We start from the raw sequence: 25,579 nt of genomic DNA, 5'->3' as shown, positions 1-25,579 counted from the left end.
GTGAAACATATGATAGTATGTGAGTCATGCCCAGTTTATGGATAACAAAGAGGACGGTTCCTCTCTACTCTTCTATCTGCGCAGTGTCAGGTCAGCAGGTGAAACATGATCCAAACATGTGCAGGATTAGGATAGAGCTTCTTCCATCCCCACCACTGCATAATGCCATGTGCTGACCAGTGGAAAGAGGGGACAGTGAAGAAGAGTTCTCACATGCTGATGCATATAACTGTCTGTCACTTTATTCTCTCTCTCACCTTAACATCCTTCTCAGGAACAGCTATTTGTTTATGTCATATCCTGCCTGCTGTTTTGTAGATTTCTATTTACCAGACTGAGTGGTTCAGACGGTAGACAGCTTGCTTCCTGAAACCAAATTGATGAGTTTGATCTGGTGGTATTTGAAGGTGCTCAAATTTTTCATCCTCATTTGGTAGATTTACCAACATGTACAAGAACTCCTGCAAGACAAAATTCTGGCACCTTAGCAGCTCCACACACTGTAAAAGTAGTTAACGGAGGAATAGGATAGGTACACACATGATGATAAACACAATAATGGAGTAGTGTGGGAAAGGGGATCAACAGAAAGGAAGGACAAGGTCAAGGATAAACTTGACATCTTCACACACTGCCATTTTTCGTAGATGGGTTCTCCCAACAACTACTCACATTCTCAGAACTTATTTCCTCTCAATCCCAGATTAGCTTGTTTCTACTTTCCAGCTATATCAGAGAGCGGGAACACCACTTTTAACACTGGGATGCTCATGTGCACATTTTAACACTGTTCATTTAAACTTCTAATGCAAGTCCTTTCTACTGAATGACTTACAGCATTTTCTTGATATGTTATAGAATTATAAATACAACTTCCCCCATGAGGAGGCTACCACAAGGACCAAGTATATTAACTACAAAATAATTATGTCTTCTAAGTCATTGGTGAATTTGTCTGAATGTGCCAGATAGAAATAACAACAATCACAAGGCTCAGAAATAAATTTGGAACATGTTATGTACGACTCGTCATATGCTATATAGATGACTGCAGAGCATGGTTATTGAACCTCGTAGGCCTATTGCGGTGATAGCGATGTCATGAAGTTGTGACCGGTTGAGACCGAGAAAATCCCACTGTTGTACAAGAAATTTAGGAATTGTTCCTCGAGCACCGATCATGACTCCATGGACAGAGATGTTGTTTAGGTAATATTTGCTTCTATAATAGTTTACAACTGGCTGGTAAATTGACTTCATCTCGGCATCCACCCCTTCAGGCTGGCCAATGTACAACTCGAAATGTACTATGAGATCTAAGTTCAATCCTTGCTTGCTACTTGGTTGAAAGGCTATCGTGTCAATACAGCTGTTACTCCCAACGGTAGCTAGGCCAGAAACCTCTTCATGCACTGTGAAACTGTGATCCCTTCAGTTCACAATCATGTGCTGTATCAAATGATGCCGAGAATTTCTCAATACCTTCCCGTGAGGACAGGCACCAAGGATATGGGCTAGGGTTTTGTGCTCTCAGTGGCAACGCTAACACGAGGCTGCTGTCCTGGGACCTTTCTGGCATGGAGCGAACGGCACACACATTCGCCGTCATCTTGATGGCCTCTCTCCATTCCGTACAGGATAAGTCTCGCTGATCTCCTATCCATTTGTTCCCTGGTGTGTATTCCTGGAAGTGCCCAATGCCCTTTCCTTTGTGAGGCAGCTTCATCCATCTGATAGTGAATGTCTGTTAGTTTCAAACGAGATAGATAAAAGGCTGAACTAAAAATATACAGAAAGATGTTTCAAATGAAAAGTCACATTCTTGTGGTTCAGATTTCACATAAAACAGGATATCCCGTGGCTATGATCACAATCGCAACAGTCACATAACGCTACATGCTTACCTGCTTTGATTTAGGAATCAATTTTAATATTAACTGATTGTGAGATTGTTTGGTCCAGGAATTAAACTATTCCTTGAAAAAGGATCAGTAAAACAGATGATACTGAGAGTTCATTGGAAAAGATTTGCTAAACTTAGACAAAGTTGCTCTTGTACTATCATCCTGGAGAAATTCACATGCAAAGTGGTCTACTCGAAGTGGTTGTTCCTTCATGAACACTTAAAGAACAAAAAAAAAAAAAAAAAAAAAAAAAAAATGTAGGTTCTTTCAGACAAAGTTGCTCTTGTACTATCATCCTGAAGAAATTCACATGCAAAGTGGTCTACTCGAAATGGTTGTTCCTTCATGAACACTTAAAGAACAAGGTATGATAATCCCCAGTAGCGTATACAGAATCTTTTTTTTTTTTTTTTTTTTTTTGCTAGGGGCTTTACGTCGCACCGACACAGATAGGTCTTATGGCGACGATGGGATAGGAAAGGCCTAGGAGTTGGAAGGAAGCGGCCGTGGCCTTAATTAAGGTACAGCCCCAGCATTTGCCTGGTGTGAAAATGGGAAACCACGGAAAACCATTTTCAGGGCTGCCGATAGTGGGATTCGAACCTACTATCTCCCGGATGCAAGCTCACAGCTGCACGCCTCTACGCGCACGGCCAACTCGCCCGGTGTATACAGAATCAACCAATGAGGGGGGTGCGTGTGTGTGTTATAATTACAAAATGCTTATAGAACATAATAAAGATGCGTGTGTGGTGCGTGCATGAATGAGTGTTTATAAGGACACTGATACAAGTGTATTATGTTGATCTTCAGATTGAAGTAAGTTACCGGTAGGCTTACAGTATAAAATCTTCCATTAAAATACAGAACCAAAAGAATATGATCAAGGTCAACAGTTTTATGGCAAATGGTATGTTCAGATTACGATCTAAAATACAACTTTTGAGTATCAAAAATTTGGAAACGAAGAATTCACTTCTCCTTTAGCAGGTTAGCAATCCCTATTTGCTAACATGGCGGGACCATGCGCTTAGTCTGCCACTGCTAAGCAGAGTCCTGGAGGGGCATGCCAATCCAGCTGATGAGCCCAAATGGCACGTCTGGGCGAAACTCTGCAAATGCACACGGCCTAACAACCCAAAAGCTGGTTCCATTCCTGTAATTGTAACAACTTTTGAGGTTTCTTAGAAAACAGATTCAGATGGTCACAAGAGCCAATCCATTGAGTTGACTTTCACATGTTTATTGTCAGTTTCTGTTTAATTTCTTCTGAAAAAATATTCCATGAGGAGGGGCTTATGTGACAATCTGTTATGCTATCTAAAGCAAGCTAGAATCATGAAAGAAGCTTGCTTGCTTTGATTTACAAACACAACATGGTTTGTGTGTGTGTGTGTGTGTGTGTGTGTGTGTGTGCTTTAGGCCATCTCAGCAATAGCCTGAAGTGAGATAAAGGGTTGCTAGTAAAATTTTCACTACAGTACCCTCTTTATTTTTTAACTCTGTTAACTTCATAAGGAAAAATGCACTTATTCTAACCTATATCCTCAATGGAAGAGCTAGGAATGGAATCCTGGTCAACCATTAATCAAACTCATAACTTAGGCCTAATTACCGCATTGCTAACGTCAATCAAATACTGTTTCTACCCTTCTGCCTTCTAAGTTTCTTATAGGGAATGGGGGAATTACCGCATTGCTAACGTCAATCAAATGCTGTTTCTACCCTTCTACCTTCTAAGTTTCTTATAGGGAATGAGGGTAGAGTATGAATAAATTATGTTAAAATTAATGCAAACTGCAATAAAGTTATAACTTCGACTATAATTAAGATATCAAAACAATCTTCTTAAAATATAAAATATTACAAATGAAAATGAAATATGATTTACGTAGAAAAGGTTACAAACATTTATTCAATAATTTTGGGACATATTTGTTTGGGCTATCCAGTAAATTACGAATGCGGGGAATTAGAATCGGCAATGTCTCGAAATTATACGTATAAGTAGGTCTCCTCTCAGCAACATACTTGACCATAATAAAGCAATTATACAAAGAATTAACGTAAATCCGAGCTGAATGCATACTATTTAATGCTACAACTGCTATGCATGAAACAAGCATAACCTCAACCTGGAACGAAGTAGTAAACAAAACAGTTCTTGGAAATAAATAGGATACTTCATGGTAGCTTGATGATTTGCTCAAAATTTAGAAGAATAGAAAACTAATATTAACTAAATGAGAACCATACCTGTTTTCTGCAATAAAATTGTAATTTAAATAAATTAAATATTTTTCTCCATCCTCAATGTGACAGCGGTACGTCACATAACAGTTGGCTAACCTGTCAGCAAAGAAGATTGTCCCGGGATTTTAAAAACGATTTCCTTTCCTTGAAGCTTTTATGAAGTAAAATTATCCTCACGTAAACTACACAATTTTCTAGAAAGTAAAAACACACAAAGCGCATCAATTTTCGGGGAACTTCCTCCCTATAACATATAGTATTGATCATTCTCATAAATGCTGCCAACGTTATCCCAGTTCTAGACATCCTCAATGTATGTAGAGTTCTGCCGAATGATACTAGCAAGAATGGCATAAGGCCTTGCAGATTGATTAATTATGGTCGTACTGGAATTAACGGTACTCTTCATTTATATTTTATGTCATTAAAATGGATTTCTCAGCATTTTGAAGAGCAAAGAGGGTATAAGGAAATATATGTCTCTTATCAGCCTAGCTGTCATTGGTCGAAGCTGCTGTCTCCGAAAATTTTGACAAAGAAGACCGCGAGTGGACTAGGAGGGTGGTATTTATATGGAGTAATGAAAAGGACTTGTGAATCGTACTTGCTGTACCTTTAACTTCATCTGTCTAGTTAAAATGGTTACAGACGCAGAAAACATTAGAAAACTTGCGGAGGATTTAGAAAAACAAGAGCTAGATGTATGTTATTTTCTTTTACCACTCCATTTCACTTAACCTCACTTTATTTAATAATTTCTTTTTATGACAATTTCTATGCAGTTAATACCTTATATCAAAATATATGTGTACGAATATGACATTTAAAAGTGTCAAAGTGTTCTATGTTTAAATTTTCATGTTATAGGCTCCTGGAGGTATACCACCTTCACATGTGTATGCACAACTGCTTGCCATATATCTTTTTCAGAATGACTTGTAAGTATTCTTCTTTTATATTTTCTAGCCTGAATCGTTATTTAAGTACTGTAGAATAATTTTTTCACCCTTGCCTTTTACCATTTTTCTCTTCTGGGAAGTTTCCTGTCTTGGTTTAAAAAATAAATATTCTTCAATGTAAAAATTCTTTAGCATGCAACATTCTTTATCTGTAAATTCAAGAGTTCATGTTTTTTTTTCTTTTCATGTATTTTGTTTCTATGGGTGGTTCCTGCCAGGGTTGATGGTAAACTAGACCATTCAATATAGGTCTATTATTGTTGATCAAGTTCGTTAACATTATAAACACTACCTGAAAGAGCTTCGATAAGCACTTGTATACCTGTCAGTGAGCTGTAAGTAGTGGAAAGTATATGGATTTGAAAGCAAATTTACTCTGTGAATGAGCAGGGTTAAATGGAAAATAGAAGGCATTTGCCAATATAGCTATAACAGTTGCAGACAGACCTCGACTGTGAATAGCTAAACACATTTTATAGAATGTGCATATGACTATTCTGTGAAGGCCTACAATTTTTCATGAACTTGCACAGCGGGAACATAAATACGAAGAATATCACTTTAAGGAAACTGAAATATGTACTTTCTTGTTTATTCGTGGAAAATAAATTTATTAACCACCATGTCCAGTTAAAATAAATTGCATTTCATGGAGGGTGACCAGAATACAGCATACGTAGCACATGCCACTTTTGATATAGGAAGATAAACTACACTACACTGCAGTACACTACGTTACACAGACAAACAATTCTTTCTCTTGTTTTTCAAGAAGGAAGACCAAAAAGATGGGGGTAAATCCAATGCTGCTATACCCAGGGTACATTATAATTAATGTAAAAGACAATTCCTTATTTACTGAGGAAGTGGCTGCACGATTTGGGTCATGTGGCTATCGGCTTGCATTCGGAAGATAGTGAGTTTGAATGACACTGTAAGCAGCCCTGAACATGGTTTTCCGTGGTTTCCCCATTTTCACCCCAGGCAAATGCTGGGTCTGTACCTTAAGGTCACTTCTTTCCCACTCTTAGGCCTTGCCTTCTCCCTTGTCGGTGTCAGTGTGATGTAAAGCACATTGTAAGAAAAGAAAGAATTTATTACTTTCTAAGTAGCTCAGATGATAGAGCGCTAGTCTCCTGAACTCAACTTGGTGGATTCGATCCCGGCTCAGTCTGGTGGTATTAGAAGGTGCTCAAATACATCAGCCTTATGTCGGTAGATTTACCATAATGTAAAATAACTTCCGAAGGACAAAATTTTGGTATCTCGGCATCTCCAAAACAGATAAAAGTAATCAGTTGGACATTTAAATCAATAACATTATTATTGTTATTAATTTATTACTTGGAAAAAAATGGGTGCTACAATCTGCTGACAGGCCATGGCCATGGATTTCTTCGGTCACAGTATAATCGGTGTCTCTTGGTGCCCGAGCAATAGTGGGCAGTGGGATCCAGGGACAAGGGAAAGGGTTTCTATCTCATTGTGGTAACGCCAACAACGGTCATTGTCCAGGGACCTGTTGTTGTAAACTGGAAAATTTCACTGTTGGGATACTAGAATACTGAATGTTGGAATGATTGGAGAGTTTCTCTAATCCTTGTGATATTTTGGTTCTGTCAAAATTTATAGTGATGTCTTATGGCTTCCGGGGAGGCCTTATGCAGGTTTTTCTTGTTGATGCCCATGGGTAACCTGAGAGTCTGGGTGTAATGATGATGATGATGACGAGGTGGAGAGAAGGTAAAAACTGGGCGAGTTGGCCATGCGGTTATGGGCGCACAGCTGTGAGCTTCCATCTGGGACATAGTGGGTTCGAATCCCACTGTCGGCATCCCTGAAGATGGTTTTTCATTTTCACACCAGACAAATGCTGGGACTGTACCTCAATTAAGGCCATTTCCTTCCAACTTCTAGGCTTTTCCTATCCCATTGTCGCCATGAGACCTAGGCCTATCTGTGTCGGTGTGACGTAAAGCCACTAGGAAAAAAAAAAGTCAAACCCAGTGTCAGTGCCTAGTCTACCGCTGTTGAATAATGCCAAAGAGTCTGCTCAAGGCCTAAGTTCCCCATTTGATGGACAAATCACTATCAGCAGAGTCATCTGCCCTCACTCCATACGAACACTGCAGAGAGGTTTAGAATTAAACCATGGTCTTTGGCACAAAACCTAATTATAAGAAATTTTATATAAGGACCGCTCCTACTTTGCTGGCTAACATTGTGATGATAAACCCTTTTTCCATCATCAGGACTCGCACCGGCTAACCATTGTTTCAGAACATAAAAACATGATTCCTTTAGTCATGGCTGCCAGGTGAAGATAGTTCTTAGTTACCAGTCCTCCTGATAGATTTTACAATGATTTCCATTCTTTAGGTGCTCATGTGTGACACGAGAATCTTGTATACAGTACAGCAGTAGTAGTTTGTAACTTAGCAAATTTATACTTTACCAGTCTGTATTTTAGTACTCTCCCGTCAACTATTAGGCCTATAAATTCAGATTCTCTTTCAGAATTAGAAGAAAATCTGTCAGGGTTACTTAGTGACAGAATGTATCTTCGTATAATTCCCCTACAATCAGTGATGTTATTTTCCCCACTGAATTTTTGTGGTGAATTACTACATCCTTGTTTAGGTTATAGTGTTAGAGCTCAATGGATTTCTTGTTATCAACCTCATTTTATTGTGTGCAGAACTGAGTGGCTCAATGGCAGACCACTGGCATTTTGAACCCAGGTTGGACAGATTTAATTCCAGCTTCATTTGATGGTGTTTGAAGGTGCTCAGACATGTCAGCTTTGCATTGGTAAATTTATTGGGACAAAATCTCACATCTCAAAATCTCTGAACACCAAAAATGTACTTAATTGTGTTTAAAACCATAATTATAATACAGTTCGTCCAGCAAGTGGTGAACTCTCAAGGTTGCATTAGCCAGGTTTCCAGCCACATTTCAGTGGTGCGGGAGTAGCCTTTACAGCACCCTGTTCGCTGTGTTTTCGAAATCATTTGTACTGACACTGCAGCGTAACCTTCAGGCTCCACTACTTTCTGGACTTTTCTAATCTAGTAGATTAAATCCCAGCTGAGGTTGGTGACATTGGAGGGTGTTTAAATTTGACAACCCTTACTGTTGGCTTATGATGCATTAAACTCCTGTGAGAAAAAGTTTAAACATATCATACTTACCCAAAAGAATGTTCTCTTCAAGTTCATCACTATGCTATCCTGCACATTTCCAACAATTTATTTCCTTGGTGTAGGTCTGTTATACACTACAATCTGTCATTTCTTCTTCTTCCTCCTTTTAAAAAAGTTGTTTTCAAGCACACAAGCTTTTTAGTGTTTTATTCTGTAAACATTTAATAATATTGCAGTGCATAATGCCTTTTTTTATTATATTAATTTCTATAACAAGTTGAAACGTTGTCCTTGTGATGTTGATCTCTTTATGACCTTCACTTACTGTAGACAACTCCAAAAGAGAGTCAAGTGTATTAAAACAGACTTTGCAATATGCTAGGTTTTCAAGTTGAAGTGGTTTGATTTTAGTTCATGGAATGTTTCAGCAATCATCCTCCAAATGATTTTCCCATATTTTCTCCAGCTTAGATCGTTATTTCCAGTTCTGGATGAAATAGGGCTATCCCACATTCATATTACTAGAGATACAAATGTTAAAGAAATACAGGTTATCTGGTATGCACTACTTAGAAGACTATGGACTTAAGATGCCCCTGGTCTGAAAAAAATCCTCTGTTTATTCTATCAAAATGGTTGACTAAGATAAAATCTTGTGTCTATCCTAGCTTTATTTTAACATGTCAAGTCATTTATATAGAAAAGTAGGTACATGAATAGGAAGACATAATAGGATAAACAGAATGGCAGGTCAGAGTGAAAAAGGAAGCAACAAAGAGAGGAGATGAGGACAAATATGAAAACACAAAATGACTAGGACAATCTATATTTCTTCTTACACTGCTATCTTGAAATTGACAGACTTCTTCTTCCTGGTGGTGTTTCCGTCAGGATGTAGGGTCATCTGCATCTCTCTCTCCAGAGAATCTGATTCTGATTCTCACAAGCAATCTACCCATTCTACCAGGCTGTGTGGCTCAGACAGTTGAGGCGCTAGCCTTCTGACCCCAACGTGGCAGATTCGATCCTGGCTCATTCCGGTGCTATTTGAAGGTGCTCAAATAAGTCAGCCTCAAGGGGCTAGATTTACTGGCACATAAAAGAACTCCTGTGGGACAAAATTCTGGCACTTCAGCACCTGCGGAAAAACCATCAAAAAAGTAGGTAGTGGGACGTATAACCATTGTTATTGAAATGAAAATCCACAGGCTGTTTTCAGTCATTCGACAGAGTCGGGTATAGAATGAATGAAGCCCCCATCTAGCGGCGAGGATAGGAATTGTGCTGGCAGCCGAAGCCTGTCGCACTCCTCTGAGGCAATGATTAATGACTGACAGATGAAATGAAATGATATTGGATAGTGTTGCTGGATTGAAAGATGACAGGGAAAACCGAAGTACCCAGAGAAAAACCTGTCCCGCCTCCGCTTTGTCCAGCACAAATTTCACATGGACTGACCGGGATTTGAACCACAGAACCCAGCGGTGAAAGGCCGGAGCGCTGCCATGTGAGCCACGGAGGTTACTATTATTATTATTATTATTATTATTATTATTATTATTATTATTATTATTAATACCAGGTGAATCAAATATAAATTGAAATTATTTTTTACAGTTTTGTTGAATCTACCAACAAATATACAAGAAGTCAGTTGTCATAACGAGGTCAATAGTGTGTTTTGATGTCCTTCAGAATCAAAGTAAACAACAGTATGAACCAAAGGGCTGTCTGCTGCTATTGCAGGGCAGAGGAATGCATTGCCATGAATTACATCACATTTGGAACCTTCTACGAACAAGTGTTCAGATCTCGGAACATGCGTTCTAGGACCCATGTTTATCAGACTTTTTTTCCTTGGTTTTTGCAAACTATTATCTCCTAAACTATTGGACAGTTTTATTTTAACAATCTATATAATATATCCTTGACGTTTCTACATAAAAATAAATCTTACTCCAGCAAGTTTGAATTTCCAAACAGCAGGGCCGGGCTGAGTGGCTCAGATGGTTGAGGCGCTGGCCTTCTGACCCCAACTTGGCAGGTTCGATCATGGCTCAGTCCGGTGGTATTTGAAGGTGCTCAAATACATCAGCCTTGTGTTGGTAGATTTGCTGGCACGTAAAAGAACTCACGCGGGACTAAATTCCGACACCTCGGCGTCTCCGAAAACCGTTAAAGCAGTTAGTGGTACGTAAAACAAATAACATTATTTAAAAACAGCAGCACTTTCACCCTTTCTGCATTTCTTCTGTCTGATATTATTTACTCTGCAGCAGAAAACCTTCTCCCTGCAGGTACGGATGTAGCTGGAACACAGATAATATCCTTCAACTACATGGAGTGAATTGGAATGGTTTTCCACCTGACACCAGTATTTCACTGGGTTTGTAGAACTATTTTCTGGTTTCAGTTCAGTGTACTCCCATGAAAGTATTACTGCGTTTGATGAGGCACTAGAATGTTGTCACTTTACGGATATCTTCTTTTTCATAAATGCAAGGATATTTTGACCTCTAGCTATAAAATACCCCTTTTGTTCATTACTTCTGCGGGGGTAGACAGACCCATCTTCTTTCTTGTCCAAATTGAGCTGGTTGGGGTGAACACATTTCAGGTAATCCAACAAATTAGGCGTTCCTCCTCCTGTTGCTCACACACTTTATATTTGGCCCACTTCTTGCCTGTATCTCGTTCAAAGAACGACCAAACTACTTACTGACGTTGCAACATTTAATCTAAATATGCGGACACCGGAACAGGGTTCAGTTGCGTACTAACTGCTACTTCCCTGCTAATGTCCTCCAGGTACTTCAGTGTCACTTGCTACTCGGATATCTCTGGTTATCTCCGGAGGGGTGCTGTAATTGTTACTACCGATTCGGTCACTCAGAGCAGGTGCTTCGCTCCCAGCACTAATACAAACACTAGTGAAATAGTCTTATGTGAATTCAGATAACAGGGCCCTCATATAAAGGCTCATGTGGTCTTCATAGGAAGTCAGGCTATTTCCCTCTGCCTGACACTTGGTGTTGAGTTGATGGCTATACAGTCTACTCCATTCTGCAGCACGGTGAACCTGCCCAGACAGAATTGGATTCTCTCCATATCAGTCCCAGTTCATTTACATACTTGTCAGCCAATTACGAGCTTGTCCTGCATCTCAGCTTCATCAGGAGAGAGTTTACAACTGTGATTGAGGGTCCATTTTGACAGATCTTCGTGTTGAAGTTAAGGAGAAGAGCAGATAAATAGAGAAAAGGGAAAGAGGAAAGATCAAGATGAATACAGCTGGTAGGACTAGGACAAACAGAGGATCCCAATAGGGTCAATATAAGTAATGGAAATGAACAATCAAGTGACAGAACAGCCATATATAGAAAAAGAGGAGCACATAATAAGATAAACACAATGACAGGTCAGTGTAGGAGGAGGGAAAAGTGGAAAGAGGAGACAAGGACAAACATGAAGAGGAAAAAAAAAAGATAAGGACAAACTCTGCATCTTCACATAGATGGCTGTCTCTGTATTTTATTTTTATGTTTGTTCTGTGTTCTGTACACATTTTCATCTTTGTTTTTCTTTTTCTATATGTATCTGGTTTTCCCATTATCTTACTCTTTATACATGAAGACTGAAGATCTGTCAAAATGGTCCCTTGTTGAGTGGTGAAGCTGGGAAGCTGAAATGAGCTCATCAAAGGCTGCAAAGGAGTAGATGTGGAAGAACTGGGACCTAATGGAGTCTCTCTGAAGAAAACAGTGTATAAAGATGTAGAGATTGACCTTGTCGTTCTAAATTTTCAAGTGTGTTCTGACGCAAGTGTGATAAACTGATATAACTTGAAAACAATATTCTCTCACCCATGGGTAAATAATGCAAGTATCGAACTTGAATTATTATTTTACGATTATTATTATTATTATTATTATTATTATTATTATTATTATTATTATTATTATTGTCCGTTTCACCCTCTTTGGGGTACGATAGATCTATCAATGATTAGTGAGTCGTGTTTTCCTGTCCTCCCAGTACTTTTTCATCCTTTCAGATCTTGCCTTCCTCTCTTCAGAAATTCTGTATAGTCGTTTGGGCTTCACCCTGTCCTGAAACCTCTTTATTTTATCTTTGGTTATTTTCTTTGCAGATACATCTACAACCATCTCTTCTGTAATTTGGAATTCTCGTAGGTCCTCCTCAGTTTCCTTAAATCAGTTCGGCTTGGTTTTCTTATTACGAAAATAGTAGAAGATTCTTTTATAGTCACCTTTTCGGGTCCCTTCGTAGGATGTGGCCATAGAAGTCAATTCTCCTTTTCCTTATTTTGTCGGAAATCCCTTCTGATTTCTTATACAAGGTTTCATTGCTGATGTGTGAAAGTTCGTTATTATGGAATTTGGGGCCTAGAATTTTTCGTAGTATTTTCCTTTCCTTTATCTCCAACTTCTCCATTGGACCATATGTAGTTATAGACAGTGTTTCTGCAGCATAAAGGGCTTCAGGCTTGACTACTGTATTATAATGTCTGATCTTGGAATTCCAGGAGAGGGATTTTTTTGTTATAAGTGTCGTTCGTAAGCTGGAAGACTGTTTCTATTTTGGTTCGTTGAGATTCCATTGCTTTCTTCTCAAGACCATTCCAACTGATCCATTCACCAAGGTATTTGAAATTCGTGACAATCTCTTTTTTGTTCCTCCACTTTCAAATATTTTGGAGGATTCTTAATGTTGGTTATTATTTTGGTCTTTCCAAAGGCGATTTTGAGACCTATCTTCTCTGCTTGCTTCAGCAGTTCCTGCTCCTTGGCTTCCTCCCACATCTCAGCTAGTAAGGCCATGTCGTCTGCAAAAGCTAAACATTTGATCTTGATACCCTTGTTTACCAAACCTAATCGAATTCCACCACTGGTTGTCTTATCCCATTCTCTGACTACCTTCTCCAAGGCACAATTGAACAGTATGGGGGACAATCCATCACCCTGTCGGACACCAGTTTTTATCTCAAAAGGAGCCGATAATTCTCCCATGAATTTGACTTTGGAAAATGTATTAGTGAGAGTTTCCCTAATGAGGTTTGTTGTTTTGTTGTCTACACCGAATTCTTTGAGTACAGAAAGGAGACTTTCCCGGTCTAGTGAGTCGTATGCCTTTTGGAAGTCAATAAAAGTGATGACGTATGTTTTTGCCCTAGATTTCTGGTATGCTATGAGATTTTTAAGGTTCAGGATTTGTTCCAGACAGGATCTCCCCTTTCTCAATGATCTAACTGTGGTTCTATCCTATTAAGTAAGGCCTTTGAGAATATCTTTTATGTAATATCCAAAAGTGATATGCCTCTATAGTTGTTGGGGTTCATTTTATCCCCCTCCTTGTGGATTGGGTGGAAAAGGGCCATCTTCCATTCTTCTGGAATTCTTTCTTTGACACAGATTTCTTCAAAAACTTTTTGTAGGGATTCTATTGCTTCCGTGTTGGCATTCTTCCAAAGTTCGGCTGTGATCTGGTTTTCTCCCAATGCTTTGTTGTTTTTAAGGCTCGAAATGATCTTTTCTAGTTCCTCGAAGGTTGGCGGCTGTGAGTCAGGATTGGTATTTGTTGGGACGTTAAATGTCATTTTTTCTACTGGTGTTTCACAGTTGAGGAGATTTCCAAAGTAGTCGGTTAGAATCCTGCAGTTATCAGTGTTGTTATATGGTATATTTCCATTCTTGTCCCGTAACTGTAGAGTTGGTGGCTTGTACTTCGTTGTTCTCTGTTTAAAGATTTTGTAGAAAGTTTTTGTCTTGTTTTTAGTAAAGTCCTCATCTATTTGAATAAGCATCTGGTTTTTGTAAGCCTTTTTAATTGTTCTGAATTTTTTATTGACCATCTTTCTGATATTCAAGAAATTTTGTCTATTACTTTCCGTTTGTTGCGACTGCCATTTGTGCCATGCTTCCTTCCTTTGTTTCAATAGATCTTCACATTCTTCCGACCACCAAGCATGCTTTTTACTTTTGTTATAGGGGCTAATTTTTCGGCTTTTGATAATAAGTTCCGTTTTATTTGATCCCAATTTTGTTTGTATATATCTTTTGTCGCAAGATGATATTCTTTTGAATTTAAAATTTTCTCCGGGTCATATCATTTGCTTGTGTGTTTAAGGACCTTGTCTCTCCTTCTGGGGATGATTTTGATCTTTATCTTTGACATGTAATGGTCCGAGTCTAAATTAGCTCCCTTGAGGACTTTGACATTTTGTATCTCCCTACTGAACTTCTGTCTAATCGCCACATGGTCCAGTTGAAATTCACCCAAGTTAGGATTTGATGAGATCTACGTTTTTTGTTTTCTAGGAAGCTTTTTAAAAATCATACCGTGGGCTTGGCACAACTCTATAAGTCTGACACCATTTTGATTGGTCCTGTTATGCGGTGGGTATTTCCCGACTACGTGCCGATACTTTCTCTCCTTCCCTGTCTGGGCGTTGAAGTCTCCCATGTGTTTTTCAGGTACCCTTTGGATGACATCGTCCAACTGATCCCAAAAGAGTTCCACTTTCTCCTTGTTCTTTCTGTTGTCCTCATTTATGGGGGTGTGGGCATTCACAATAGTGTATATTATATTGGTAGATTTGAAAACCAAAGTTGATAGTCTTTCAGATTGGGACTCAAACTGGAGTATGGAATCCAGGACGCTCTTGTTTATTATGAAGCCAGTTCCTAGGTGTGGCATGTTTTTCATGACTCTCTGACCAACTTTTCCCTTGTATATCCTGAACCCGTCAGAGTCGAAGTTGTTTTCATCTATATATCTGGTCTCCTGAAGTGCCGTTATGATAATACGATGATTTCTGAGAGTGTCTGTAAGGTGTTTTGACTTTCCAGTTTTAAGAAGAGAATTAGCATTGAAGGTGGCTATGAAATTTGGGTATTTGCATTTGATTTTGTTTGAGGTTCCAAGACACTCCGACTCGTCTCTGTGTAACGCTGCAGACTCTCCAGAATCCTAACCTCTCTGCCGTTGGGAGATTCTTCTCCTCATCCGCCATTGAGACCGTTCTGTAGGAGACGCGCTCTGTAGGGGTCGGGTTCCCCTGGTTACTTTTGGAAGTTAACCTCACCCACAAAGGCTTATTTGCAGAGATTATTATTATTATTATTATTATTATTATTATTATTATTATTATTATTATTATTATTTATTATGACTTGTGATGTACATCCGCTTATTAGTATCATTATTAGTTTACAATCGCATTATTTGTGAGGTTTTGTCGCAAAACATTTGTTGTATATAGATATTTATATGAGTTTAGTTAATGTAGGAACCTGTATATAATTTATTGTTACCTGTATATTTGATTTGTAATCCACTACAGAATTGTGAAACATACTGTAACATCCAGAATGGTACTGGGTAGATGAGAACTCTGTAGAATATTCTTTACATTATATCTGGGCCTTAAGCACTCTGGAATTTACGGGAAAATGTATCTTTCCAGAAGCCTGACCAGGCACATATATAAGAAGGTGGTCTTGATGGTAGAGACGAGTTACTGTTCATTTGGAGTTATGGTTTAACAGGAGTTATACTTGTGACCACATGTTACGACATGCGTGTAAGCAGTCAATTGTTTTAAGGTTGCGATCTCCGTGTGGCTTAGTGATAGGCATTTGTTAAAAATGGCAGTTTGTTGATGTGTGTATTTTGTTTGTGAAAGCAGTTGATTAGGTTATGTGTATGTTTATGTGAAGTTAAGGTGAAATAAATAAGTGTACCAACTGACAGCATTTTGTGTGCATCTTTATGGGTACATCAGTCCTTGCCTCCTCTGGTACTACTTCAGCCCGGCTGTCATCTCATTTGTAATGTTATATTAAGTGGAAATAAATGAAATCTTACTTGGAGAGCATCTCAGAGGAGAGTTGTGTTCATTGCCATGTCCAGGAACCCACCATCCCATCTGAAGAAGTACATTTACTTTTATAACCTAATGAAGACTGTTACACACCATTTTCATTCCTGAAGTAGCTTCTTGCATTCCTATTGGCCAATGTGAAGTGGCACGTGATCTCGTTCCCGTCAATAATATTAATCATAATCCGTTACCAACTCCGACCAATGATCTTGTCCGGGTCCTATCCTAACGGTCCGCATGGCAAGAACCACTCCAGACCAGTGGTCTTGTCCAGGTCCTATCCTAACTGTCTGCACGGCAAGAACCAGTCCAGACCAATCGTGTTTCCTAGAGCCGCTTCACGGCTTCTAACCCCCTTTGCTTGTCCCTCCAGCTATCGAAGCACCACTCACTCATTAGTTCCTAAGTACAGAGGTTGTCAGCACTGAGCACCATTAGACAACATCCTTCTCGAAGGCCGCGAACGTGTAAACAAACGACAGTCATTGCGTGGGTGTGAAACTCAAACGACAGTCGTTGTGCGGGTGTGAAAATCTTGACAGCCAGGCTGAATTAATAATCTTCTCTTTCTGTTATTCCCTCTTCTCACACTGAGCTGTCATTGTATTTATCCCATTATATGTGTCCCTGTTCATGTTCCTGTTTTTCTATACATTGGTTGGTCACTTGTTTGTTCTTCTCCATTATAATACTTATTTTATCATATATTTGCCTCAGAGACGAGAAATTGGAAAGGAAAAAACATGCAGTACTCGAAGAATAGACTTTATAACAGATCAGTGTGGATATCGGGAGTAGTAGAGCAAGGATACAATTTTTTTTTTGGCATGTTATGGAACACTATGGCATCTTGAAAGTCATTAAAGGGACATTAAACCTTTTCATTTCTTATCTACTTTTCTCTTCATCCTGTGGAGCTTATCTCTTCTTGCCAGCTTTACAAGGGGTGGATATTCCTTATCTGCTCCATATTTATAGATTTTTGTTTGCTTGTTTGGTGTTTTTCTCACTAGTTTTCTAACCTTCTTACTCAAGGGTTATTATGTTTTTTTAACTGCATATTGAAATTCTCTGAGTGTAGAAAGGTTTTTATGAAAATGATACAGTGAAATGAGTGATGTTTTAAGAAAATAATCTTACACTTATAATTAACAGTTGTTTAACTGACCACAGATGCAATGCTAAATACCTTTGGCGAAGAATTCCTCAGAATATGAAAAATTCACATCCAGAACTCGGCACTGTCTGGAAAGTAGGACAGAAAATGTGGCAAAGAGATTTTCCTGGAGTGTATGGTGCTTTGAATGCAGACTGGTCTGAAAATGTTGTACAGGTTATGCAGGCATTACAAGGTGAGTTGTATGTACAAACTAGGGCTAACCGTATTGTTTTTGTCACATATAGATATATGACTTGATTTGACACTTATTTGTGCTTTCCAACATGGTACTCATATTGTTTTAATGTTGTTTTAGGGTATTATTTATTTATTCATTTATTTGTTTTTCATTTATTTATTTTAATTATTTTTTTATTTTCATTTATTTATTTATGTATTTATTTATTTATGTATTTATTTATTTATGTATTTATTTATGTATTTATGTATTTATTTATTTATTTATTTATTTATTTATTTATTTAGTTAGTTATTTATTTATTTATTTATTTATTTATTTATTTATTTATTTATTTATTTATTTGAAGTTAATACTGAAACCCGTTAACATTCAATTTCTGTGGGATCCGTATGAGGGGTCTAGAAGCAAAACTGGCAACCTTTACATTTTGGCAGAAATGAGTAGCATTCTGCAAGGTAAATACCATCTATGAAAATGTTGAGTTGTTTAACCTACAAAATCCTCCTCAAATATAACGTTAAACATTGTAGTTAGTTCCAAAGTCGGCCATCTCCATGCAGCTTTGAGTTTCGGGAATGACAGTCTCCATGTTGGTCAATCACAAGTGAATTAGATATCACATGGTTGATTGTATGATGTGTTGAAAAGTATCAATGCCTGGCATGTCAAATTACCAGGCGAGTTGGCCGTGCGGTTAGGAGCGTGCAGCTGTGAGCTCACATCCGGGAGATAGTGGGTTCAAACCTCACAGTCGGCAGCCCTGAAGATGGTTTTCGATGGTTTCCCATTTTCGCACCAGGCAAATCCTGGGGCTGTACCTTAATTAAGGCTACAGCCGCTTCCTTCCGATTCCTAGGCTTTTCCTGTCCCATCGTCGCCATAAGACCTATCTGTGTCGGTGAGACGTAAAGCAACTAGCAAAGAAAAAAGCATTTCAAATTTAACGTTATGAAGCGTTTTGTTGTAACAATAGCTTAAAAAAAATCCAATGAACAATATGCTAGTACGAGGAGAGCCTTATTATCGAAGTGTTTGTAAAACTGGAAAGAAATATAAGAATGATTAATCCCACTGTCATTGAAAGAGGTGTTAAACTGAGTGGTTTGAAATTATGAGACATCGACAGATTGTTGACTAAATATTACGGCAATCGGTGGAAAATGTTGACAACCTCCATTTTCACACAAATATGCTGGAAACAATGGGGAATGATGTGACAGAGAATGAGAAAGTTTTTGTAGAAACATGTGATATAATGATTTAGACATTCTATTTATGTGTTTAAATGCAGTTAATATGCATTGAATTCTTATTTGATCACGATTTTCTATTATTTCACTTGTAGTTATGGCTATCTCCTAAGAATGTTGGACACAGAAGTGTAAATCTTCCATCTGTTAGTTGCAGACCTGTCAGACTGCAATTTTAATAACGTCAGTGCTCAAAGTTTATCGTAGATATTAGGTCATGCTGCATTTTAAAATCTTTAAGCATACAGAAGGGTTATATTCTGTAAAAAAAAAGAAATGGAATTCATGTATATATCTCTTGTAGTTAGAGAGTTCTAAAAAATGTGTCCTGTAAAATTGGGTTGATTTGGACGTTGCCAGTTTTGCTTCTAGACCCTCAAATCTAATCAAGGGTTGATAATCATTATAGTGTTTTCAAATGTTTGCATTTTCTTATGGAACAGTGCTTCCATTTCAACATTTCACTTGTTGAAACATGCTGTGGGACCCTAACATGCTTCATCTTTTAATACATGACCCTTTTAGGGAAATTTTCTTGGTGTGAGGTTGCAACACTCTTACTTCCAAGTAGGCAGTTCAATTGGCAGGCAGGATAGTGTTGTCATTTCACTTCCGAATGTGAACTGCTGAGACACCCACAATGTATAAAACAACATAACATGAATAGAAATGTATGTTACTATGAAATTCAATTTGTCAGATTGAACATAGTTCATACAAAGTCCATTCACGAATACTTGTATTTGAGTGTAATGACATTCTCCATGTTTGTTAGATATTCCTAGCGATCACCAAAAGTTTGCTAGCTAAAACTCGATACAATTTGGTAAAACTAGTATTAATTAAAGTCCCTGTACAATTCTTATAATTAAGCACTGAAGGATCTTCTTAATTGTGCAGTAAAGTCTTAAGGTATAACAGACAAGTAATTAATTCATACATTGGACAAATACTTTATGAAATATCAAGAACACTTCAATTTGCATTTGTAGTGGGTGAGAGCAGGCACTGATCTCACTGTATCACATGGTGTTCCTTGGGGCAAGCTGTTGCCTTGTTGTGATCTCAACCTCACAACTTATATTTTATTGTACTTACGAGCATTTCTCGAAAATGCAGTTTGATACATCCCTTGGTTTGCAACATGTTTGTAATAGGCAAACTAAAGTTAAGATTCAGTCTGTAATTCAAAGGAGGGGATGTTCCACTTGATCAGTACAAGAATTTAAAGTTCAATTATATTAAAACACTAGAACTAGTTTTGACCCTTTTAATTGAGTTATCCTCAGCTGGATACATGAATAATTCTTAAAGACTAAAATAGCACTCTTCAAAATGATATGTTAAAAGATTGTATCACAGTTGTTGCTGTCTTTAAAATGTTCACTTGGTAGTTAAAAAGGATTTGAACCTGTGCTCCGTATAATGTTTCTTCATAAATTATATGAGCATGCTCGGAATATACCAGAAATGTAGTTTTTTGCAATGCTGTACAATTAGCTTTGGCAGGTGTGGTTTACTGCTTTATAGTACAAAAGTTGATCTGAGGGAACATCCTTAGCTGCTGTTGTGATTAGTGGTAAAATTGAGAGTTGTTATAGATCAAGGAATTGCCAAGTGGTTCTCACTGCCCTGTGGAGATAGCATTAGTGAACAGTGAGGTATCAACACCATGCATCTTTGTATTGTCTGGCTCCATGGCTAAATGGTTAGCGTGCTGACCGTTGGTCACAGGGGTCCCGGGTTTCATTCCCGACAGGGTAGGGAATTTTAATCACCATTGGTTAATTCCGCTGGCACAGGAGCTGCGTGTATGTCTCGTCTTCATCATTTCATCCTCATCATGACGCGCAGGTGACCTATGGGCGTCAAATCAAGAGACCTGCATCTGGCAAACTGAACATGTCCTCTGACTCTCCCGGCACTAAAAGCCATACACCATTTCATTTCATCTTTGTATCAGTAACTGATAGCCTCCACATCTTACACCTGCAAGCTTCCAGTCAGTATGGTACGTGGTTGTTTCCAGAATACGGCACACTTCATTTACAGCTTTATGTTCTAAAAGATAATGGCTATAGTATACTGGTGCATACCTAAAGCAGAGGAGTATTTGTAACATAGACTAATCATAAAACAATGTTATTTCATTTTATACTTGACACTGTAAGTGGTAGTTTCATACGTTACGTTCATGCATTACCATGGTGTGTTGTAAACTAACAGTGGAGTAAACTCTGATTATCTGATATCCTGAGCAGGACAGTGTTTCATGATGTTTAGTTTTCCTTACCAAATTTCATTTAGTTCTTGATTCTACTTTTTATTCTTTTGTTGTTATTGCCTACTATTTTGTATTTCTTTATGGCTGTTTTCATATGAGTGTTATAATTAGTGTAAAATTACTTCAGCACCTTTAAACTAACTGATTCATCATCATCATCATCATCATCATCTGTTTCTCTTGCCCATTTCCCACTGGGTTGGGATGTTTGTGGCTTCTTTCTATCTTCCTCTATCCTGCCACCATTGTTCCTCCTCAACTGTGTCTTTATTCAGATTTCTTCTAATCATACTATTCTTAATCGTTTTCAAACACCTTACTCTGGGTCTTCCTTTTCCCCTCCCTTCTTCTATCTGGGTTTCTATCATCATTATCATCATCATCAGCAGCAGCAGCAGCATTCTTCCCTCTTCCATCCTCTTAACATGAAACTAACCGATTATTAATTAAAAATTATTTTGTTTTATATAGAATCTGTGAGGAAGCGAGCCTTGCATCTTGTAGCACATGCATATTCCTCTATCAGCTTGGATGATCTGGGGAAGTTTGTTGGTTTGCCTGCAGAACAAGCAGCTCAGCTGGCTGTAGAACAAGGTTGGCAGGTGGATTCTAGTTTCATGGTATCACCATGTCGTCCTTCAACTGGACCGGATGAAGTGACCTCAAGTGAAGATCAGTTGTACAAACTAACAGAGTTTGTTTCCTTTCTTGAGAACTAGTCACTTAAGCTTTGTTATGAAGTGTTTGTTAATTCTTACATTGGCACTGCTTATGAACTAGAAGGGGAAGTGCGATGTTACAAAAGAGAACTTTGCCCCGTCTTTGTGTACATTGAACCTTTATCTTTTTTAAGCTGAAAACATGTAAGTGTGCATATAAAATCTTATTTATATATTGTTTTTTAACTTGATTATATCCTGTTTCATTTTCCCCACCATAAAAACTGTTTTGATGGAGTAAAAGAGACTTTAATTATTCAATGAACATGAAGAGACTGATATTGTGAATACTAATATTTGAAAGTGCGAGCGTGTGATCTAAAGTGTGAACTGAAATTTATCGGAGGTAAATAAGTTTACTGTATGAGTGTTAACTTTCTTATTTATTTTTGTTGTTGAAAATTGCTTAGTAGTTCCTCTTGAGAAAAGACAAGGAGAGATGTATTGAAGTAAGAACTTTGACACCACTGCCATGCGTAAAAGAAAGCAGAAACAAACGCTCTTCCTTTCTTGGTTTCTGTTTGAAAAATGATTACATGACTGCTGTGCGATGGATTTAGTTTAGTTTTCAATTTAGTGTGAAATAGATTTTTAAAATACATCACAGCTTTCAATTGCATAAGCTACTTAAATCACTTCCTTCAGATCTGGATTGAGTCTTGTTAGTTCAGTTTAGACAAATGACCCAGATGTAAAGCATTTGCATAAACACTACTGCGCTTATGAAAACCAGAACTAGGGCATTAATCATTTTATACAAGAAGGAATATTGAGGTTCAAGTCTGTTGTATTTCTTTCTTTCTTCTTTTTACCAAATGAATTTACTTTTGAGGTTGATTAAAATAAATGAAATATTCATTTCAGTCAATTCACATTATAGCTTGTCAGTTGTGTATTTTTAATTTTGGCAATAATGGTGTGACACACTGTTCTATATATATGAGAGTGAAAAACATTCTTGTTTTTAAAGGTTTAAAAAATACAAATGGAAGATTTATTTCAAACTGTTCATAATTAACAATATAGTATTTTAATTTTATTTGAAGATGAAAACTAACAGTATTGTTAAAAGTGAAGTGCAAGAGTTGCAAACTGACAAAATTAAAATGTGGTTGTTGCACCTGCGAAAACTGCTACTGTATGTGAAATACTTCAGCTTAAATCTTTCGCTATTTGTTTTGTCATCTGCGGTAGATTATTGTTCAAACAAGCTCAAAAAATTCTCATCTTGATAGTATATTTGCTGTGGATCTGTATTTCTCTGGCAACATTGTCGCACCGTAGTCAGTACATATCATTTAGTTGACATGTATAACAGCGAGAATACCAACGAAGTCCTAACTTTCTGCGAAACTCGTATGATCGTTATAAATTCATAACTGCACAAGTTTTGACAGGCTGATCCTAATTAATACCTCTCCATACTTGATTTTGAAAGTAGTTTTCCTTTCTTCATTTTAAAAATATCAAGTAGGAATTCATTAAACTATTTCTTTTTATATTTCCCTGTAATTTTCATTTAGTCTTCTTATTTTCTCTTGAAAAATAGAGAATAAGATAAAAGAAAATGTTAATTTTCAAAGGAAAACAAGCATGTTGAGAGCCAGTAAGTAATGCATGACAAAATACTTCAATATTTCTTTTTCTGTGGTTTGTTGACTATCAGTTGTACATACATATTGTAATCTTTATTTATTCTGTTTGAACCTTATAAAATTTATGTTCACTAACTCAGTATTTTTACACTTTCCTGCTGTTTATACTTATTTATTAATCTGTCATGAGGGCCATGATAGACAATATCAGTTCGAATACTGACCATTGCATGCAAGAATTTTGAAATGTAACATGCCTATGGTTTGGTTCCCACGGCAACTTGTTTGCTCTCTGATAGTTATAATAACTTGTGTGTGATAGTTCGAAAATATAGTTGCTTCCTTCTCAACAACATGACCATGACTGAAATCTAGGCAATTTTAATGAGATTTTTGAAATTAAGATTCAGTGTTAAAGTGTATAGACTTCTAGGCCAAAAAATTCCGCATTTTGCCCTATTCTACTACTGGTCTTGTTAGTAGAAATGACACATTTACCCAAGAGACTGACTAGTACTCTACAGAGTTACCAACAAGCTTTTTAAAAAATTAAGCAATTAATTAATTGAAGTATGTGATCAGATATGTCAAATTATGAATGGGTTTTTTCAGCATAAGGATATCCATAAATATACATAGATCGAACCAACTAGGAATTTAATATCAGTTATTCGTTTAGTAATCACAAGACAAGATAGAAGATCTGTAGTTCAGAATGTGAGTGTGTTTCATGGACCAGAATGTGGAAACAATCACCAAATGGTAGTAGGAAGAGTTATAATTCCTTTAAAATCTAAGGATGTAGAAAGGGAACAAGAATGAATTGTTACTGATATGCCACGACTAAATGTGGGGCTTTTGCAGGACTGGAGTTACGAGATCTATACCAGATACAAGTTGAGCAGAAACTTGGATTGGATTAGAAGAGAACTGCAACTTTGCTGTATGAGGATTTCAAATTATGTTTATTAGAAACTGTTAAGGAGTCTGTTTGAATGGAAAGAGGAAGAAGGTGTGGTGCTGAATTGTTGTTTTTTTTTTTTTTTTTTTTTTTTTTTTGCTGTACGTCGCACGACACAGATAGGTCTTATGGCGGCGATGGGACAGGAAAGGCCTAGGAGTGGGAAGGAAGCGGCCATGGCCTTCAATTAAGGTACAGCCGCCAGCATTTGCCTGGTGTGAAAATGGGAAACCATGGGAAACCATTTTCAGGGCTGCCGACAGTGAACCACTATCTCCCAGATGCAAGTTTACAGCTGCACGCCCCTAACTGCACGGCCAACTCACTCTGTAGGGTGCTGAATGGATGACTCGGAACTTAAGAGAAAGTGTTGAGAAAAAGAAGGTTGCGAACCATAAATGGTTAATCTCTGAAAGAGTAGTATAACACAATTAAGACAGAAGTTAAAAAAAAAAAAAAGTTTATTAAAACCAAAAAGTTATAGGGGAAGAAATTTGCTGAAGTAGATTTTTGTTTGTTTGTTGCTATTTTGCTTTACGTCACACCGACACAGATAGGTCTTATGGCGACAATGGGACAGGAAAGGCCTAGTAATGGGAAGGAATCGGCCGTGGCCTTAATTAAGGTACAGCCTCAGCATTTGGCTGGTGTGAAAATGGGAAACTACGGAAAACCATCTTCACGGCTGCCAATAGTGGGGTTTGAACCCACTATCTCCCGGATGCAAGTTCACAGCTGCGCGCTCCTAACCACACGGCCAACTCGCCCGGTAGGTAGAACATTTAGTTGGATATAACAGGGCATCAGAAGTAAGAGGTCCTACTGCAATTAGAAGGGGAACTGGAATGATTACCATTTCTGAATGGAAGAGACTTTTTGAAGTTCTTTTTACAGAGGGCAGAGAAGAATAGAATGAAGTACAAACTATAATATGGAAGAGGTGACTCAGAATGAAGTATACCAGGCCCGTCAGAAAGAAAAAAGGGAAGTCTATTGCCATGAATGTCATTCAAAGTGACCAAATTGACTAGTTTTGAAAATAATAAGTTGATCTTGTTTTTGTTGTTGTTAGTAAGACATCGCAGATCCAATGATGTTCTGATCTTAGTATTAAGCCTGCCAGGAATGTGTAAAGTCCTTAATTTCTTTTTACAGAGGAAGAGAAGAATAGAACGAAGTAGCAAACTATAATATGGAAGAGGTGACTCAGAATGAAGTATACCAGGCCCGTCAGAAAGAAAAAA

General features: G+C 37.7%; 2 protein-coding genes across 7 annotated transcripts in view; one reads left to right on the top strand and one right to left on the bottom strand.

The window, feature by feature from the left end:
* LOC136872563 (MPN domain-containing protein) overlaps positions 1-4,250 on the bottom strand; it is a 139,502-nt gene extending 135,252 nt beyond the window's left edge. For 2 of the 6 annotated variants that reach the window (XM_067146357.2, XM_067146361.2), the window contains exon 1: positions 4,161-4,250. The gene's annotated coding sequence lies outside the window, so the exon portion shown is untranslated. Of the gene's footprint in view, positions 1-257; positions 273-4,160 lie in introns of those variants that run through there. The other 4 variants (XM_067146362.2, XM_067146363.2, XM_067146358.2 and 1 more) reach the window with 4 other exon arrangements.
* A 408-nt stretch (positions 4,251-4,658) lies between these two features.
* CSN8 (COP9 signalosome subunit 8) lies at positions 4,659-21,952 on the top strand. Its single transcript, XM_067146356.2, has 4 exons — positions 4,659-4,858; positions 5,025-5,095; positions 17,339-17,517; positions 21,532-21,952. The coding sequence occupies exons 1-4, from the start codon at positions 4,796-4,798 to the stop codon at positions 21,777-21,779; spliced, it is 561 nt and encodes a 186-aa protein (XP_067002457.1). The 5' UTR covers positions 4,659-4,795; the 3' UTR covers positions 21,780-21,952.
* Positions 21,953-25,579: the final 3,627 nt, after the last annotated feature.

Source organism: Anabrus simplex, chromosome 4, assembly GCF_040414725.1.
Source record: "Anabrus simplex isolate iqAnaSimp1 chromosome 4, ASM4041472v1, whole genome shotgun sequence".
Taxonomy (NCBI): Eukaryota; Metazoa; Arthropoda; class Insecta; order Orthoptera; family Tettigoniidae; genus Anabrus; species Anabrus simplex.
Note: the sequence above shows the minus strand (reverse complement) of the source record. Positions and strands in the feature narration are given on the sequence as shown.

What these genes read in the sequence shown, in the direction of transcription:
- CSN8 (XM_067146356.2), top strand. Translation starts at nt 4,796, where the DNA reads ATGGTTACAGACGCAGAAAACATTAGAAAACTTGCGGAGGATTTAGAA. An exon ending in TAGAAAAACAAGAGCTAGAT is followed by an intron (nt 4,859 to 5,024) that starts GTATGTTATTTT and finishes TTCATGTTATAG; the next exon opens with GCTCCTGGAGGTATACCACC. An exon ending in TATCTTTTTCAGAATGACTT is followed by an intron (nt 5,096 to 17,338) that starts GTAAGTATTCTT and finishes AACTGACCACAG; the next exon opens with ATGCAATGCTAAATACCTTT.